This window comes from Echinococcus granulosus, assembly GCF_000524195.1.
Source record: "Echinococcus granulosus chromosome Unknown EG_S00019, whole genome shotgun sequence".
NCBI classification, from domain to species: Eukaryota; Metazoa; Platyhelminthes; class Cestoda; order Cyclophyllidea; family Taeniidae; genus Echinococcus; species Echinococcus granulosus.
Window position 1 is genome coordinate 699,173 of NW_020170399.1, and position 19,727 is coordinate 718,899.

At 43.7% G+C, this 19,727-nt stretch overlaps 2 protein-coding genes across 2 annotated transcripts in view; both read left to right on the forward strand. All coding sequences in view use genetic code 11, as the record gives it.

The window, feature by feature from the left end:
• Positions 1-17,622, forward strand: part of EGR_03610 (Metastasis suppressor protein) — a gene marked incomplete at both ends in the record, with an annotated part of 29,301 nt that extends 11,679 nt beyond the window's left edge. Inside the window, 6 exons of the mRNA XM_024492859.1 lie at positions 1,084-1,575; positions 5,409-5,795; positions 11,166-11,379; positions 14,604-14,835; positions 15,604-15,706; positions 17,408-17,622. Of these exons, the coding sequence (XP_024352742.1) occupies positions 1,084-1,575; positions 5,409-5,795; positions 11,166-11,379; positions 14,604-14,835; positions 15,604-15,706; positions 17,408-17,622 (1,643 nt within the window). The remainder of the gene's footprint in view (positions 1-1,083; positions 1,576-5,408; positions 5,796-11,165; positions 11,380-14,603; positions 14,836-15,603; positions 15,707-17,407) is intronic.
• Positions 17,623-18,957: 1,335 nt separating this feature from the next.
• EGR_03611 (hypothetical protein) lies at positions 18,958-19,152 on the forward strand (the record flags this gene model as incomplete). The annotated part of the gene is made up of 1 exon (XM_024492860.1): positions 18,958-19,152. The coding sequence occupies one exon, from the start codon at positions 18,958-18,960 to the stop codon at positions 19,150-19,152; it is 195 nt and encodes a 64-aa protein (XP_024352743.1).
• Between the last annotated feature and the right edge of the window lie 575 nt (positions 19,153-19,727).

Here is a 19,727-nt window from a genome sequence, read left to right on the forward strand (position 1 = left end):
TTATTTTGCCAACAGCCGGAAGCTACATCTTCATCTAGCCACGCACGAGGAGGCCACTTCTGTGAGCACAGGCTCGGAAGCTTTCGTTTTTAAATTATTATTCAAGACGAGGCAGCATAGTACCCCGGGTGCTTCTTTACTTCTCATACCGTAACAAATTTTATAGGAGTGGCAAGTGAGTCACCAATTGGATGTTACGGACGAAGATTGCGTTTTCTACTCAAGCCTTGCGATGCTCCCGCTTCTACTTCCCACTGATTTCACGGTGTCCTCCTACCTCGCATTCGTGTCGAAGGTGTTTTGTATTATCCCATTCAAGGGTGAACGGGATGACTGTTTCGTTTTGTTTTCTTTGGTACAAGTGGTTCTTTTATCCCCCATGCGTGCACCTCATTGTCGTCACTACGAGAAGGTGGTGGTGATTGGCGTGAGAAACCCTACGAAACAACCACATTGTAGGCTTGTCTGCTTGTGACAGTGACTTGTGGAAGTTTACGAGATTTCTAATTAGATTAATTGCGGATTCATAGTGCCCGGTTTTACGACAGCGGGAACTCAAGCCGTGCTTTACGGAAGAGCGTGATCAAAATTGTTTGTGGCTCAGTAGTCTTCGTTTTAGTGATGACCGCTTCTAACTGAGTACATAGTTAGAAACAACATTTATCAACACACCTATATGAGGTAATTTCAGAGGAATTCGTTTTCTTATACAACTTTTCTGTAAAAACCACCTCATTGGGAAAAGTCCCGGATCGAAGAACTGATATTTTTGTGTGAGATAATGGTAAAGTGTCCTTCTCTTTCTGTTGCCTGTGCACAAATGGATAGTTGCTGTTACCCGTATCTTAGCCTACTTGAGAATAATATCTACCATTTTCCTAAAAGCATGGTACCATCCCTAAAAGGCGATGTACCTCGTTGGACTTTTTCAACCATTATCGGTAATTTGGGCTGCAAGGGGTTTTTCCAAACAAGCAAGCTATCATCATTGGTAGTTGAACGCTAAATGAAGAATGAAACAATCCTCTTTTTCTCATACACAACCAAAATAGAACGACATTGGACCGCGTTCAGCCTCCGTAGGTCGACCAACGATTAATGGGTCACCTCAACGCATCGTCACATCCTGCGATGCCGAGGAGGTGATTCTCCGCCGCCCAACCACCAATGGAGCCTGCACAGCGTCCACACCCGCTCGCCAACGTCCACAGACCACAACTTCAAGTGCAAAGGACGCTCCCAGCTTCTACACTTCCTCCGCTGTCACGCCAGCCGAGCCGAGTTCAAATCATCGACACTCGACTTGTACTTTGCAACAACTTAACGATGCGCTCTTGTCAGCCGGTGAGGAGGCAAATGAGATGAAAGTCAGCGACAAAACTATGGTGAATGAGAATGAGGAGGTAGATGAAGAGGAAGAAACAGCGTCGGGCACGCTGGATGATGAGACCTCGGATGATGGCGTACTCTCCGATGAGCGCAGACTCTCAAATGGTGGTGGCGGAAACGCTCTCAGTGGCAGTGACGAACTGGGTCGACCGGCTCTCTCCAGTGTTCTCACTCGCGAGCATCGATGTGAGTCTGCAGCGTGTATTCTAGTAAAAGACGGGTTCGGTATCGCCATTTATAACCTCCCTTAAATTGCCACTTTTTCCCATGAAGTGTACCACCCCAATAAATGGGAAAACGCCTTCGCGTGAGGTAGTTAAAAGGGGTAATGATCTCTTACTGGCTTCCCCCAGTTAAGAATTTATAAGTATCAAATGCCGAAAAGTGGTTACTCGACCTATCTAGCATCCATGTTCCTTACTTCAGCACCCATTTCTGTTCCGGACGATGCCGTTGTATAATCGCTTACCTTTTTTCACGTACTATTGGAAAAGTAACTGCTGACATTGCTTATGTTCATCGGTGCTAGTTTCGCTGGGCTGTTGATAAATTCATGATGAATAGCTGCCGCTACTCCATGCAAAAGATTCTCGTATTCTAATGCTTTGGAATAGCCAAAGCGTTTTCCGTTTTAAGCCTCCACGTTTCCCGTTTTAAGCCTCCACGTTTCCACTGGCGTATTTATTCAACTCAAATTCCTACTTTTGGTAATTTCGCGCAGTCTGGATAAGTCTTCTTAATGCTGAGATTGTAGCGACTTTTACGACTTCGCTGCGAGAACTCAGTTTTTGGATTTCGATGTGTTTTTCAACCACGTACTGGATGACGCCTTAACTCAAAACAATGAATTTTGTCCCAAATATAAATGCTTGAGATGTATATTGCTGGCTACACTTTTCTGTGATAAGTTTATCGTGGTCTCGTAGATGTCGAGCGCTTAAAATAGTTTTATAATGTCGATGCCGAAGTTACCGGCTATGGTATCTAAACGAGAGTGCATGGAATGGCTTAACTTGCGTCAAGATGTTTTAGAAAGACTAAACCGGTTCAGAGACGCACTCCTTGCACTTCGTTGCAGCAATTGGACCTCACGTTCCAACAATCTTCCGACTTTCCATTTGAGACTTTGTGAAATAACACTTGGTTCCCTCAAGAATGAATCAAATTATGAAGGCACACAAAGCCTAATTGTCTCTCGAAAGACGACAGTTTCATGGCGCTTTTCACGATCTAATTTGCCCTATTTTCCTCCTATTTTCTGTTTGCGGCGGTGTACAGCTCCCAACCTGTCGCGTAGTCATTCATGCATTGCGCCAGTGCGTCGAATGCCCGTCTGCGTGCGTCGTTGCTGGAACCGGTCTGCTCCACTTACCGGCTATATGTTTCTCGTGATCTCTAGATGCTCCTCCTGGTTCGCTCGTGTTGTAGCAATTCACCCGAAAGCTTCGCACAGATCAGTGTCAGGTCCCAACTTTAATTTAGAATGAAATGTGGGTACACTTATGTGGGAATCTCGGTCTTTCCCTATGTTATTCAAGTATATTTTCAAAAAGGAGGAGACTGCGTCATCTTGTCGTCAGGGGAATATGTAGTGTCATAAATTGTGAGGTCTGCAAGCCATTCCAGGTGAATCTCAACGCCATTGTACATTACTTTAGACAGTGATTAAATTACTTGGATGGCATACTTGAGGTGCTAGTGAAAAGGAAGAAAGGCCTTTTTAATTTTTAAAGCGAGAAATTTTGTTGAGATTTGTTTCCGCTGTGAGTCATCGTGTGTCCATGGTGCGAAGAGAATGGCATAAATTTAGGTTGGAAATGCCTCCAAATGGGGTATGGGTTACCTTAAGCTTCACTCATTTGGACCTTTTTCTGCATCTCTGCAGGGTGTGTCGACCATCCATCACACTTAAAGTCTAGCTACACCTTTCGTGAGGTAGAATTCGGCAGATTGGCTCCTTTTTTCAACCTGCCTACTTGTAGATATAAAACCCATATTTAGAATAGCAGACTAAATCGTCGTTCTTCGGTTCTCAAGGTGATCTTGTTTATGATGTCTATATCGCCGTCGGTTCGTGTTTACTTTCACCCTGTGGTTTGATTCAACTTTTGCTGCATAAATATCTCAACCTACGCTCCATTCATATCAACCGGTGTCTAGACGCAATAACGCTTTTTAGATCATTTCGGAACAAAGCTTAAGTGAAAAAAAAATTATTTCCTCCGCCACACCGTCAGAAGTCGTTCGACGTGATATTTCGGAGAGTACAGTTGACTAAGCTTCTCAAAGTAACGGATACCTAGTCCGCGTTTGTTGCCTTGGCTCCGTTTTCAAGGGAAGGTGTTATTCGCTTCAGCATTTCAGCTGAAACTCGGCATTGCCGTAAATCATTCTACTGTCATTCCTCGTCTCAGGCCGATTTCTCGGTCGTATCAGTGATCTTGAGTTTATTAACTACGTGTCAAATTGTCACACGCTCCTTAGGCCATACGTAAGCATTTATGACTTGATTTATCGTTAGTTTAGCTCTGATGGAGGTGCCCTTTTTCACGTCCACTTGGTCTTTGTCCATTAAGTCGTCGCTAATTTATGGTCGTGTAGATGATTTCCCTCTTACCAATAAATGACGAGCCCTGTAATCTAGGGGGGGAAGAATACTACACAATATTATTCAAGGAAAAGTTACCCGACTTAACGTTAGCGATGGATGGTCAGGTTATTTGACAAAATAATTAGACGTCTCCTGCGGAATGTTACTTATGTGCCTCCGCACGTCATAACATATTCTCTAGCTTATCATAATTTAGCTACATTTATCCCTATGGTGCATTGAGACTTCCTTCTAGACTAGAAGGGTCACAATGCTAAGCTAGAAGACGTATTATTGGTGTAGAGGAGGATCAAGAGGTTAACTGGCATGACCCGGTGGCCAAGCCTCCCAGCGAAAATACAAAAACCGAGACTTAAGTACCTGCTTAAGCAAAACCGAGAGTTAAACAAGTAAAGTGTTTAGAAGCCCCTCTCCTTTTTTGAGCGTCCTCTCCGGCGCTCCTCTTGATCAATCTTCTACATCCACCATCACAACGTAATCGCTGCTGTAAGACAAAGCACCCACGAACCAACCGTGCGTAAAACCGAGAAGGTATCTGACTGCAACGTCACTGCTATCTCTTGACATTTCCGCTGGCTCTGGAGTGTTGTCCTTTTTAAGAGCTGCGTTGGGGGAAAGAGCAATATGCATGCCATCAAGTATGTCCATCACCAGTTGTAAGAATACTGGCGTTATCTCCATCAGTTGTAGTGTCTGCCTATGGCCTTCAAATAAGTCTCCACCACTTGGCTATGTGGCGCATTTGCATCTAGACCAGCGAATCTGATTTTCAAAATGCAAATTAGACATTTTTTGTGTCTCATAGGCATCGTACCATTCGCAACCTGACCGATCCCACATTCAAATATGAGACAGTCATAATGTTTTCTGCTTCAATTTTAGCAATATTTAATCACACCTTCCCTGTGGAAGCCGTTCACTTGTCACGGCAATCATCCAAGAGCGTAGACTGACCGCAAGCTCATTACTTTTTGGTGGGTAACAAGATAGCATCCTCAATCAAAATGTCTCTCCCCAAATCCATCACTTCTCTGTCATCACAAGTGCGGTGGACAGCCCCGTAATGAACGTTTCCAGATGGTTCATGGCTAGTATCGCTTCAATTGTTAATGCCTTTCCTTCATCACACGGGACTGAGGTAGTTGCCGAAGGTAGACGTCACAAATTCTCCCAACCACAGTATATGCTCTTCTTCCGTCACGTTAAGATTTATCATTCAGTAATAGAATTGGGCTCGCTTTCCGCTGTCACCAATATTGCGCGTCGAGACTTCCCTGAAGATGAAAGAAGAAATAACATCCAAGCAGAATATTAACTATCGACGTACAGATAGGATGAGTTAATCACCTATTTTAAAGTGGTTTGGGTGATACAGTTCCATCCTCACTCAGCATGTCCCTTCATTTAGCCCTCTCACGCGGCGGTGATCCACAGACAATGCTCTATCCGGATCAGTCACTCCCTCCGCCCGTGTACACCAACTTGAATAAGCTGACATATGCTGCCCATCGCAAATTCTACATGTCCTCGACTATGCCGTCGAACGCTCCCGACGTTGATGCAGACGCGATGGCATGGCAACCCATAGATGAAGGGGACAATCTCTCCATTGCATCCGCACCGCACGTTCAGCCCGATCAGAAGGTGACGAACGGGAGCGTCTACTCGGTGCCGGGTTCGCCCCACCGACCCTCCCTCTCCACCTCTTCCTCCAACTCCCGACCCCGTGGCAGTTCCACGGGTGTGGAGGACCCTTTCTCCGTCGAGATGGACGAACTCGATCGCATGGTCACTGGTGAGTGCTCTATAACTGCACGTTTATGTTGCAGTGGTTGAGCTCTTATAATAACCGAGGGACGTGGTGTTTTTTTTTAGAAAGGAATGTGGAACGGAAGTTCAGTTTAAGCAAATAAAATTAGCCTACTAAGGCAGACCATGTTTTCTTAAAAAAAAATTCCCGATGCGAAGTGGTTTAGGTAGCGAATGCCGAAAGGCCACTACAAATCAAAGTCAAATATTCTACTTGTAATTTAAATTTTCTCCCTCCTTGAAGGATCAAAAGGGATTGGGGCAGCTGTAATCAATGTTACCGTCTGCTTGGAAGAAGAGTTTTTCGAATGCAGCAGCATCTGTCGCCTCGAAAACATTAAAATCGTTTAAAAGACTCGACCGGGATAAGAGCTAGGCTGGAAGAAGGCGAAGCAAATCTGAATCTTCTGATGGCGTTCGCATTTACCATCTTTAAACTGAAGACTCACATGCCACTCCCATCTGATTTATTTACTTCCAAACAAGGGCTGTGTGTTTTTTATGTGAATTAGCGCAGGTCAGTTCGCTATATTTACGTGTCCCTTCATCTTTTTAAACTGACATTTCATTGATGGCTACATCTGTCAAACTTGTCGGGCGATATCCTAACACGTCCTCTCTGTTTGCCAGCCTCTGATTGAACCGAACAGCCCTATATTGCCCACCTCTTTTTAGCTAATTATCAACGATCAAGGTCAACGCGAAGTGACCCATAAATTTCGTCAAGGGTAACACCGTATTGACCCAAATGGCATTGGATCCACTCCAAGCTGTCTTAATCCGTGTGTATGATGGGGCAGTCCCACTGCTGTGAGGTGTGAGGAAGAAGAAGTCACGTACATTCATGTTCTCTCACGACTTCGGCTTCTGCAGGAAATGCCGGAATTGACCATACGATTGTTGCAGCCAATTTCTTGAATTTTCTCCTGCGTCGCCTTTCCTTTGAGACGTAGCGTAGTCTGTGGTTAGTAGTGCTTGCTGAAAATATTGCCTCCCTCCCTCTCCAAAGTCCCGTGCTACAAACTACTTCTTCCTCACAGATGCAGTGACTCACGTGATGCTCGAGCGTTAGTCTATCCAAAGGAGAAAAGCTGATTCGCCCCACACGCCTCGTCCACTCACTGTACAATTTATTTTAACATTTCTTAAAGTAGTACGACCAAACAGATCACCAATTTTTTGTTTATGACCCAACAACGCCATCAAAGTGACGGTTATTTTGAAGATGCAAGTTTTCCATTCTCACCACTCACTCATTCACTGCCTGTCGGTGCAGGTGAAGGAGAGTCTTGGAATCTCTATATCCACGTGAGACTTGTTACCATGTCTTTGAATCCGCATAAGTATGCACGTCAAACTCTCTCCGCCTGAGTGGTCAAATACAAGAGTGATACTAGTAGAGGAGTCAGGATGTTCACCTACTCCTTCGCGATTAGTGCGGCCTTTGGATTTACTTGAGAAGGTCGCTTGCTTTTGCGCTAGCTGATGCGGAGGCTCTTGAAGTCTCTTAATTGGCAGCATTCCAAAATACGTTGGTAGTGAATCATCTAAGTACCCGGTCTCTGTGTACAATTTCGGTTGCTAGAGCTCATTCGTTCCTCATAAAAATTCATTAGTTCCTTTTATAATTCCCCCTTCTTCTTCTCAAAACTATCGTGAATTGTTACTCTACCTGAAAGCGAGGTGATAAGCATTTTTGACGGTTAAAATTCTCCTCTTCCTCTTGAGAAGTGAAACGACGACGGTAGTTTATCGGGCCCCGCCTTCTAGTGACGTAGATTCCAAAAACCTAACCCAGCATCTAGTAAAGGAAAAAAAACTGTTTAATGTGAACACTTTCAACCGAGATCTAGTGCCACGTCGCAGTTTTAAGTTCCAGCTCCAGACTGAACGTTATCAGTAGACCACTATCTGCACCACCGCAACTGTGTTTTTGTCCCACATCGTGTTGGGTGGCTAATTCGATCTCTCTCCACCATTCTCAAGATAACGAACCAGACAAATTGCTTGCAAAAGTTTTAATACACTGATAAAACACGAGATCTTGCAGTCCAGTCCTGTCTCACAAGTATCCTGCATACCTTCTCTCAGTCTTTTTCATTTGGCTTGTGGTAACTGGTATTGCAAGCCGTCCACTTGTTTCCTAAATTGTGCGTAAATTGGCGGAAACGCTGTCGTCGCCGTTGAAGTTGACAGTGAGGTGTGACTCTCCTGCCAAAGAAAGAAGGAAAAAAAACTTTATAATGACTTACTTCCGCCCTACCTTTCTCTTAAGCCAAGCCTTCGCCTAATTACCTTTCTCTTTGTCATTTTCCTAACCGGTTTTTCAAGGCCCTTTAATTACGCAGCTCCATCCAACCCACCACCACCACCTTTGTTAGGCTCCGAGAGTGGTAGACTTGGCAAAAACTGTTGGTCCTTAATTTGCTACTATTTATTTAGTAATTTTGCAGCAGAGAAAATGAAGTAAAAGGATCTACGTATTTATCGCAGGAATTTTTTGCCTGTGACAACGCCCACCTCTGTCTGGATGAGTGGTGTCGTGTTGCGTTGTTTTAATTCCAAGCCCTCACCTCACCCAGGTTCTTAGCACAAGCCTAAATCGCACGGCTTGAGCGATTCTAAAACAATACTTGATGAATAAAAGATGAAGGCCTGGCTTTTTAGGCTAGTGAGGTGTTTCTCACTTGGATGCATATTTCAGTATGGTAAAAGCATTGATACGGAGATGTTTTTCCTCCAAAAAGTACCGTTTAGCAAAATTGGTTAGATAAGCTCTTCACCAAATCTCCGGCGAGGTGACAGTTTGTCCATTGCATAGAGGGACCCATGACCACATTACTCAGATTATTAGTAATTTTCAGGACTTTCTGTAAAAATCACCGGTGCTTCCACTCATCTAAGAATACGGTCGTTTAAGAATAGTCTTTTGAGCTATTTATTTTCGAGTTTCCTACCTTTCATCCATGATTAGCGGAACATTTTTAGACGTTTCCATTCCCATATTTTATAACCGGTCTCAAGGCAAAAATAGTGTTTTGATCTGAGCGGGTAAATGTTATTTTGTTGAGGAAAAAAAACATCCTGACCGTATGGGTACACCAGGAGCGATTCGCCTGTCCGCCGTCTCGGTCAAACAACCCCGGACCGCGCGCGTACACCATTTCGCCCCACTGGTGTGGACATGGCATTCATTACCTGTCCGGGCAATGCGTCACCTCCTCTGGTAGACGCCCATTTGGCATTACAAACACGTCTCTGGCCTGGAGGCGTTTATGAATTATTTATGGCGATCTAGCGTTGAAGACGAATTGTCATTCTGCGAAATGCGTCGATTCTTGGTTATGTATGTGTTGGGCTTTATGGGCTAATGGAATCGTCCACATACCCTTCAAAACATGTCAGTTGGTGGTTGAAAAGTGTAGCTCAAAGTTGTCAGTGAGGTTAGCTGTCAAAAGTGAAAACTCCGTCATTAGCCCCATCGACCGCAAGTTTACCTGCAACTTGTGGATCTGCCCTGCTGTGGGATTTGTTTATCCAGTCGTGGGGGCAAGTAAGGTACAGTGCGGGCATTTTGCCCGCTGGTGCGTCAGCAACCGCATTATCATTTTTACCAATCTCGGAGTCTGCGCCTTTCGCTTCCTCTACCCAAACTCCTGCTTGTTAAGTCCTGTTTTTTGCTCCTCTGCGTAACCGTTATGCGGGGGATACTAAAAAGACAATTGTTTACTTTGGGGTGTAGAAAATCCGACGCGTAATCCTAAGAGACATAAGCTGGCCAAGTTTATTGTCGCAATCCACCATTGCTTGTGTAAAGCGTTAACTACTTGTATTGAGAAACAAGGTGTTAAGTCCTGTTTAAACTGAAGGAGGTAACTTGAAATGAAGGAGGCTTTGATTGCTGGGTTCACTTGTTTTTACCCCTCATTCCCATCATCAAGTTGATTTACATGAAGATCTCAATGCAAGATTTTGTCACTCAACCCACATGACACATTCATTCCACCAGTGGAGAGCGAATAAGTTGTTTTGTCTTAGGAGAATGTCTAGCTTCGCGGTTGGGAAACTCTTTGTAGTCCTCCGAGTTTTGTTTTCTGTAAGAAATTCAGCCTTCACAACAAATGCGCCTTGACCCCTAGTAGAAGAATCATGGGTATTGTAGGTACAGCAAGTGCTACCTCCGAATGAAGTTTGAAAGGCTAGTTGTGCAATTATTGTCAGTGTCCCACGCTTTCCCACCCTAGCTGATGTGATTTCAGGCTGCTTTCTGGGGGCCCTTTGAACTTCGCCTTTGATGCTGAGGCTGATGGACATTTTTTGCACGGACGTGATCTTCTCAAGTGCGGAAGTGTTCCACTTTCTGCACCAGTGATGGTCTCATTGCCTGCTTTCATGTGCTCCAGTTTTGAGTAAAAAACTGGAATGATTCATCCAGCGACTGAATCAACCATCCATTTGTAGTTTGAGCAGGTGAATTACTTGGTCCTTCTTCAAGTGGGAACAAATTCAACCCTCTCCAAGTCACGTCATCATAGACTTGAAATATATGGGTACTGGAAGTCTAAAGAATGGTTAACCCTCGACCTTTAATGTCCAATTCCTCGGCAAGTAAGTTATTCAGTCGCTGCTTTATTAAATTGCAGCAGAAGGTGGGTTGAATTGCTGCCTGGCATACTGTTACACTTCTTCCGGAGCAATTTGTACGTCGCAGATGCCGCCGAATGAACTTTTGTTAGGGCGTCTCCTCTTGACATTTTTTTCTGAATGGTCTGCACACATTGCTTCCCTGAGCGCCTCCTCCATAGCAGCTATCCATTTTATGGACCTCTTTTTTAGAGGTAGTATTGTCGAACAAATTGACCTGCTTTTCCATTGCATCTAGATGCAGAGTTCCTGTTGACAATTTTGCCCTGAGCCCATTTAAAGCCTAATCTTCAATAGTTTTAATATTTTATTTTTTTCAAAATACTCTTCTAAACTATGACTTTGATTAATTCACAAAACTATCTCTTCACATTTACGCACCAGCCCTGAAAGCAGGTGAGTTTTTGTCCGGATAGAACTTGGTAGATGGAGCGAGGGAGGTCAGATAGTTTATGCAAATGTATGCGAGTTAATTATGGATGTTTTTTTTGTCTTCTTCTTCACCTATCCCTCCATCCTTCAACGCACTCGTCCATCCACCCCATTTTTGCATTTCGGTGCTCTAATACCCATCGGAATTAATTTGCTTCCACACTGCCTGGCCTCGGACTGGTAGAACTGCATTCTCTAAACAGCCACCACACCCTGCGCTCGAGCTTGGCTAAATTCACCAATTCAACTAGCAGTTTCTGCACCCTGACCTCGCGTTCAGCGACACACGCCGAGGACTCGGTGTTCTGTCAGCCCTCTTTCTATCATAACCAGTCCTTTATCGACTTTACGGAGGCGGAGATGGGGAAGGTGGAGAGGGACTTTATTTTGCCCCCTCCACCTGCCCCACCCAAGCCGAGACTTCGCGTGGGCTCCGAAGCACCCATCAGGAGCCTCATCAAAAACACGCGCTCCGCTACCTCCCTCGCTGGAAGGTCCTCTCTTCCTCCTCCTGTACCTTTCAGATCCTCTTCTCTTAGGCGAAACACCAAACACAGGGCTCCCTAGTTTTGCCCCGACTGTCTGTGATGCATTTGTGTGTCCACATGGACCCATTTCATTCCTCCCTTTCGTGACTTTTGTTACCGCTTCCCTTTTTACAAACCACGCCTGCGCCTTCAGCTTACAGTCGGATGGTTCTTAACCACCTAATTGTACGCCTGCGCTTTCAAATTTAACAGCGTATACTAGGTTTCAATGTATTAAAATATGATCTGTTTGTTTCTGCACGCTTGTTCTTTTTTGATTCATGGAAGCAATTAATCACACTCGTCTTTGACAGCTATGCTTCAAGCACTTTCATTTTTTTCGTACTCTCTTCGAACTGCTAGTTGACGTAATTGCTGTTCTGGAAAATTACTTCAAGATAGTTGTGTCGACGTTCAAGATTGTTTAATGAGCCATCTCTGTGTGCCGTTTGCTCTGCACTAGAGTTGGAACTGATATACCAAACGCTGTGACAACTTGGAAGCTTGAAATTCCTCCGTGTCCATTGGTCTTGTAGTGAATAGTTACTTATGGGATTTTTCAATTCACCTTGCGTCCTCACAGGCTTTTCCCCGACACCAACTAGTTGAGTAGACCCATTCATCTTTAACCAGGACCTTCTTATACCTCTATTCTACCATCCATCAATGTTTTGCATTTCTAAGGAGCTAAATTCCTCTTTTGACTGTTTCGTGTCGGTTTCCTCCTTCAAATCAGGTATATATCCTTTTATGCACAAATATCATGTTTAGACATTCGAACAGGGACTTGACCCATTATCGCGGAGGAACGGTGAATGTTAGTAACCGCAGCTCAGCTAAGGCGACTTTACATTGATGATTCTTTCCTTCTGAAGGAGCATTCACCTCCGGAGATTACGCCTTTAAGATCATTTTAGATGGCTTTGACATTATTCTGGGGCTTTTGCCCTCCGTTTGGATTCCCCATCCCTGTTGTGACTGCAAACTGTGCCGAATAGGTCTTGATAGCTAGCATTCAACCTCGGGTAGACTTTTTTTCTCCTACTTCATGGCAATTTTTATTTTAGTTCCTTGTATCCTGACCCATTTGACGTGCTCTAGGTCGTCCTGGCTAGACGACGAGAACGTTTCTGAGTTCAGATAATGGCCTCCATTAAGTTAACAGTAAAACGGAGCAAAAGTTGGCAAGCCCTCCACCCGTTAAAAGGCCGGTAGCTGCAGTATTTTGGCGTACAATCGTCTCAGTTTCGCAAAACGGGTGCGTTACATCTCACCACCCTTAGGTTACGGTTGAGCAGACCTATCCAGCATTTGGACCTTGTTGATAGACTTGGCCAGCATTGCCTGTATAAACACGTCGACTACCACGGTCAACGCCCACGTCTGTAAGGTGAACCAACCATGTCGGATTTACCGTGTTGCCCAAAACGTGATTTGGAATTAGCCGAAGGCTTTGGTGAGAAGCTAAAAATGGCTTAAATCCTAATTTCTATCACTGTCAAGAGCCATAGAGAGTTTAGGGGAAGATAAATGCTTCGTTTTGTTTACTGACCGTCCATGGCGGAAATAAAAACGGCTTGCATGACAGCCCCATTGTCTATTATGTTTTCCGTGACTTTTAAACCGGATCTATGAGGATTATTTGGAGGGGCTGTTGTCTCGCCATCCCCATTGACCGGATCCACAAGCCCTTTACCTTTTAGCAACGCGGCAAGCCGTAAGTTCATGTCTGTGTTTTCTATATTGTGAACCCACAACACAGATATAATGAATTCATTTACTCCAAATTGCTTTTTCCCGGTCCTGTTCAACCCTTTGGTTGAGGTCAGCAAATAATTTCAGTTGTTTTGACATTTTGAAGAGTTGCATCGAAAAAAATATCAAAGGAGGTTGAGACTCAGTGTATTTTGTTTACTGAATGTAACATCACAAAGTTGTTGTCGCTCGTGAAAGGGTTCCGCGTCATGGCTCGACAAGATTGGCGCACCAGGCCTCATCGAGTAGATAAAATCCCCTCAATTTAGTTTGAGGTTAACTTCGTCCGCCCCAACCTAGACATGTTCTGATCATAAGCTGGACCCACGAGAATGATTTTTCCAAAGCCTCGGTATTTTCACCTAGGTCTCAGTTACGCTTCCACAGGTGATTGCTAATGGTACTTCTGATGGAAGCATTGCTATGCTCCGATTCAGTTTTAGGGTAATGTAACAACTGTTGGTTGTAGATAGCAAAAATATTCTCTTCTCCCTCCGGAGAGCCAAGGCGAATAGAGGCAGGAGATTGTTTTTCTCAAATCTTCCTCGAGGATATTTATATAAATTAGCGGTCAGTAGCGATAGCATCACCCAGTCAACCTTGGAAAATGGCAATTGCTTTGCTAATCCTATCCATCCCATCTACATCAAAGCATTTTTCTCCGCTGTACATATAGTAACATGATTTCGCGTGGATTGGCTTCCATGGTTACGGTAATGCGAATAACCGAGATATTGTGCTTCGCCCCGGTATTCTAAGATCATGTGCAGTTGACGCAAGGCGTTTGTCCAGAACCTGGTTCTTAAGTCAGCAATTAATTAATCATTGACCCCAAAATGGCGTCACCTTCATGACCGAGGCATCGTGGGTTCACCGACTCAATTTAGTGGAATAGGTGTAGCCTCTCAAGCTTTCCTTTAAGACGAAAGTAAACGTACTATTTGGACGGAATATGTATAGTTGATTTGGAGTAGAGCTTGGGGCTTACGGGCATGGCTTAAAGGCCAGGCCGCCTGGTGGACATACAATGGCGAGACCCCTCAGTGGCTCTTTATTAAAACCGAAAGTTAAACAAACAATTAGAGTATTGCGTAGGTACTACTGTTTGCCGATATTTGCGGTCATGGATCTGGCTTTGCACATTGCTTTCGTATATAGCTATCTCAATTTCTAATGATCCGATTATGCATATTACTGCACCGACTTTTCCACCGTCCTACTACTAGTCCTTCATTTTGGTCGTACGGGACTCTGATTATGCCTTTTGTGGATCTAACATTGCGATCCTTCCTCACTATACACAACACAACTCGTAACTTGGGTGTTCTACCAACGAATTTTTCTAAGACATTTATTTGGTGAGATTGCCGGGTGTTTAATTGTGAAGAGTTAAAGCAATGTCTTTACGAATACAAACTGAACGTTGTAGGTTCTAGCGCTACGAGTTCAGTGACCTCGCGCTCCGGTAGAAGCGGCACCGAGCCTCCCTCTCAGCTTCATTCTCGCCCCCAAGCGTCCCTCAATCACTCCACAGGCATCCCGGTAGGTTTGCTGCGGACCTCCATATCTCCCGGCGGGAGCCATAGCGCTGCCTTGCGTCGCAGCCGCTCTCGCAGCTCCAGTTTCTGTGCTTCCCTTGCGCATACATCCGGATTCAGTGATCTTGAAGTTAGCGGGTTACCTTTTGCCTTGTGTTCTTGAGGCATATCGTCTTTTAATTAATCTAGCCCCTTAAGATATCGCCTATTATTGGTGAAAGGCTAAACACCACACGATTAATAGTCTTGAATTTTATTGAGTCCTATCGCCACATCTGCGTCAATAGGGCCGTTTGTCAGACCTAATGCTGAATCACCACCGACCGAGCTTAAACGGCTTTCCTGGGCTATTTATAAGATTACCTCGCCTGTGTCGATTCGCCACATTCCAACTTGAATATGCTCTCAGCTTCGTAGTAGCTAGGCTTAGAGATCTGTGAATCAAATAGTTCTGATCTACCCATCACGTGACAGCGGGCGAGTTTCCGTGGTCCTGACTCCTGATGCCTGATTTATTTTTCCATGGGATGAGATCGACAACAGTGTGACCTAACTTCTTCTACTTTAAAGTATCTAAGTAAGGACTGTGAGTTCCTGTAATTGGGGAAACGGTAGTTTATGCTTGCATGTGATTGGGTGCCTAATGAGGCATGCAAACCATCTGATGATCTGTTTGGGAATCTTGACTACTCTGATTTTCCTCTTTAATGGACTTCGGACTGTCATCTGTTTGCTCAGGACCCACTTACCATGGTACAATCATTGATAATGCCATATCGACACGCCTTCTTAAATAAGTCTTTGCGTCCGGAGAAGGCTGTTTGTCTCGAATGCAATTGTATGGTGATTGCGCAAAACAATTTATGCTAAATGGGTTCATCTTTTACTTTCTTGCCAGACTGGTGCGACACCAATAGATCCCCTTGCCACCCAATACCTGACAGCCCTCGAAAAATCCGCTAGCTGGGCACTTCAGCCCGCGTCCACGCGCCATAACACCGGTAAGTGAGACTTTTCACTACTCAAACACTCCCTGTTTTCACTCATTCAAGGCCATTAGAGCGGAAGGACCGAGACCCTAGTACTGGTAATTTCCTTGGGGCAATAAAATGAACTACTGCTGAGGCAATCTTTCCTATTATATGCCTACTTGAGTATCCAGTATTTTTATATCTTAAGGATATATATATCTACAATTACTCATCAGTCATCAAATTGGAGTCCACTCTTTTTCAACAAGCAATGTGGGCATTGAGGTAAACCGCCCAGCCTAAATTACATGGGAAGGTAGTGGAAAAAAAAGCCTGTAGCAATGGAAAGGAGAGTGGAATTGAGTTTTGCGGTTTTTATTCTATCTCACCAAATCCACTTGCCGTGGACAGGAGTCACAAAATTTAACCCACATTTTATGAATTACAAGGATCAGAAGGAAACAAGAGAATGTATTTGTCTTGGCCGGCTATGCTGGATTACTACCATACAAATAAATGAATTTTCTATATTTACCCAAGTCCTGGTCCCTTTGATTAGCGTAATGTTGTTACTTCAAAGGAAATGTTGAGGAATGCATTACTCTCTAATTAAATTTTCTGCCTCTCAAGTATTTCCAAAACCTGCTTAACAAAACATTTTGGAGATACTGGTTTGTTTTACCTTTTCTCGCTGAGCACCGAAGATATTTTACTGTCTGAATAGAAGAACTAGACTCCACGTGTGTAAGATCCTAAAAAGCCTCCACTAGCGATATTGCGTGGCTCTTCGAGGGTTTTACTGCGACTTTTTCTGTAGTGACGTCTCGGAGTCCTTTACCTACCTATTATCACCAACCTTCTCCTTCTCTTTCTCTTGATACATACGAGTCAGGTAAATTACCTGATTTTGACATTAGTGTGAGGCGGCCGGCTTTACCTAATCCAGTTTGAACGGCGTAAAAGTAAATGCATCCTCATCATTTCTCCCTTCTTATCAACTGCAGGGCATACATCTACATGGCTTCATTCTCCCCCCTGTGATTGAGTTTAATCACATCCACTTCTCAGCGCCGGAGAACTGCGCATAGAGTAGATTTTGAGGCATTCACAAATAAAATGTGTTTTGTATTTTCTCTGAATTGATAATGCATTCATTTTGCCAAAACTTGGATGTGAACTACTTGCAAATGAGGAAAATTTTGCCATCTGTACGAGTGACTAATTTTCATCTCACTGTTTACGTCTTGGATCATTCTCTTTATTTGGTTCATACCCTTCGAACAGTGCAAATTTTTTATCTACTGCAACTGTATTCGTTCTGGCAAACTTTTCCATTGCCATTTCAGGTGATTGAAGTAATTCTGGGAATTGCTGTAGCTGATAATTTTGCTTGCTATTTTGGGCTATGTAGAAATTCTGCTTTGTTCGGAACCTAATTTCAGGACGAAAAATTTCCGGATAAAGAATTCCTCATATTTTAATCACTATTTGGTGTCCTGTGATTTTTCCAGTTGCGATCCACTTATTGTTGATCTACTAATGATTGCGAAACACTATTCAGCCTTTCGAGTAATTCAAATTCCGTTTCTAAATATGCGTTTCTTAACTATGCATCCACAGCACGTTCTGAACACAATTAAGACAAATTCCGCTATGAAAAAATGTCAGACGATTGAGAACCGGTCGGTGCGTTGTGCTACTTGTTTTTATAAGTAGAAATTTTTATTTTAGATTTGGTGGCCGATGTGGAGAGTCAGGCTGTACAAATTTCCCCCACTGCAGCCTCTTTGCTTACCCAATTGTCCGGACAGTTACAGCAACTGACCTCTTCCAGTACAGTAGCATTGCTGAAGCATCCATCGGACACAGACGGCCACACTCGAAAAGAGTCCGGAGAATTCGATCTGCCTGCTCCTCCTTCCCCCGATCTGCTAGATGTTCGTTAGGACCGTACTTATTCCTTTCCCTATCTCTTTCGCCCTTTCCCTTCAGGTCCATCTAGCAGTTTTACCCATCATAATTCGTCATCATCTAGACTATGGGCTCGTTTCCTGTTTGAAAGATTATGTTACTCTCTTCCTACGTGGTTAGTCTGTATTGCTAAATCATCACAATCAAATGTCTGCCTCAAACATTTGCGAATATGCCTCGTAATCGTGATCCTGGTGTCCAATACAAATAAAACAGCAATTGTTTTTAGTCCTGGAGTTTTCCATTCTACGTACGTGAGATCGAAGCAGTAAGTGATTGAAAAAACAGTTATGGAGTTTCGTCTAGTGTTGTGTGAGCCAGCGCGACCTTGGGTGAGAGAGTAGTGATAATGCGTCAGATGCCCTGGGCGGCTTCAACATGGCTGTAGTAGACTTGTTTCTGTTGTTTCTAAGTCCGCTTTGTATAATTGCCACACTCCCTTACGTGCATTCCGCCCTTCATTGTCGGTAAGATGTTATCCCTAAATCTAGACGTTGAAGGTGTCCTACACGCGCGTCTTTGTCAGTGTGCTTATAAAATGTGTATTGTGATGTCTTATACTTAGTGCAACCCGTACAAAATAATACTTTGAGTGGTCAACTGAATGATTAGAATTGGGCAACGCCTCTGTAAATCTAAGGAAGAAGGACATGACTTGGGAGCATGTGTAATGATTTGGCACTTCGTCTAGCCGTATTTGCGATTCCACCGACAATTCAGTCTCTTGGGATTATTTTTCCACTGTGCAGCATGGCATATGGGCCGTACTAGTAACCTAGTCTGTGTCAGTAATGTACTTCCATACTGCTTTGGCTCACTACTACCCCGGAGAAGCCTTGAGGCGCTTGATGGGACATTCGTAAACCACTAAACAAACACGGTCACACATCATAAAATGTTTAAAATAATTAGTTGTGGCATAGATTCGTTAAGATGGGGCTACATGATGCTACTACGAATCTTAACAGGCCATTGAGGTTAAATAATTGATGAGATCACCTACCAGAAGTTAGGTGGAGCAAAACGCATGAACTGAAAAAGTCCCTAAAATACCCCATTTAAACGATAAACCGTGACATTGCTTATCTTCAAATACATACGTAAACATGGACTTTTTTCCCTACTAGACTGGCCTATAATACTTTTGCCCTTAAAATGCATACTTTGTGGGAACACAAAGGTGTTGGCAAAACCCACTTGTCTGCCTTATTCGGAGACTATAAGAAGGCATTTAGTATGTGGAATCAAAATTGACACAACAACAAAATCACCAAGGAAGTTGTGTTTGATACTAGACAGCAAATGGGGACATGTGGCGCCCAAGTCCTTCCTATAAAAGCAGCATGGAAGTAATCAACCAAGGTAGTGCGAAGGAACAAATGACACCAAAGGACAGAAGAGATGCGAGGCTACAGACAGTCCGAACGCCATACTGCAGAGCAGGAGCACAAGCCGTAGAGAACGAAGCACCAGTGCAGTTGAAGAACACAGCGAAACAATACTGAATCACTTCAAATATTTATTGATTACAGCGAACATTACTAAAATTCTTAAACATCTAAGCTGATTACTCAGCCTCAATTTGATCAGTCGAGGTAACCGTCTGAACGCAAACTTTGAGTGAGAGGCGGTTAGCATACTCCAGCTGAGTAACTGAAGGGACGGCATCGACCCCTGAGGCGGAAACGAACTCTGATCCCATACAACCCGAACTCATGCTCCTCTCTAATTAATCTGCGTGTTCAAAGGTATGGAGGCAGAGACGGAATAGTGAAACGCTGAGTACCTTGTACGTACATCCTAATAGAGACTTAGTGTGTTTGGGACTACATAATGAACATAAAATAGCTACAAAACATGCACAGTTATGAAATATACATCATATTTCTAGGCACAGATTTTGTTGCGTCTGCCCCACCAAATTCATGTTTCCTTCAATTTCATTAAAATAATCTCATCTATATTAATTACAAGACTTTTTGACGTAAATAAATTTTAGTAGGTAGGAATGAGATTCAAAGTCCATAGGTAATCTCGAGTCCAAATAAATAAACTGTACTTAAACTATCTAGGCACCTTG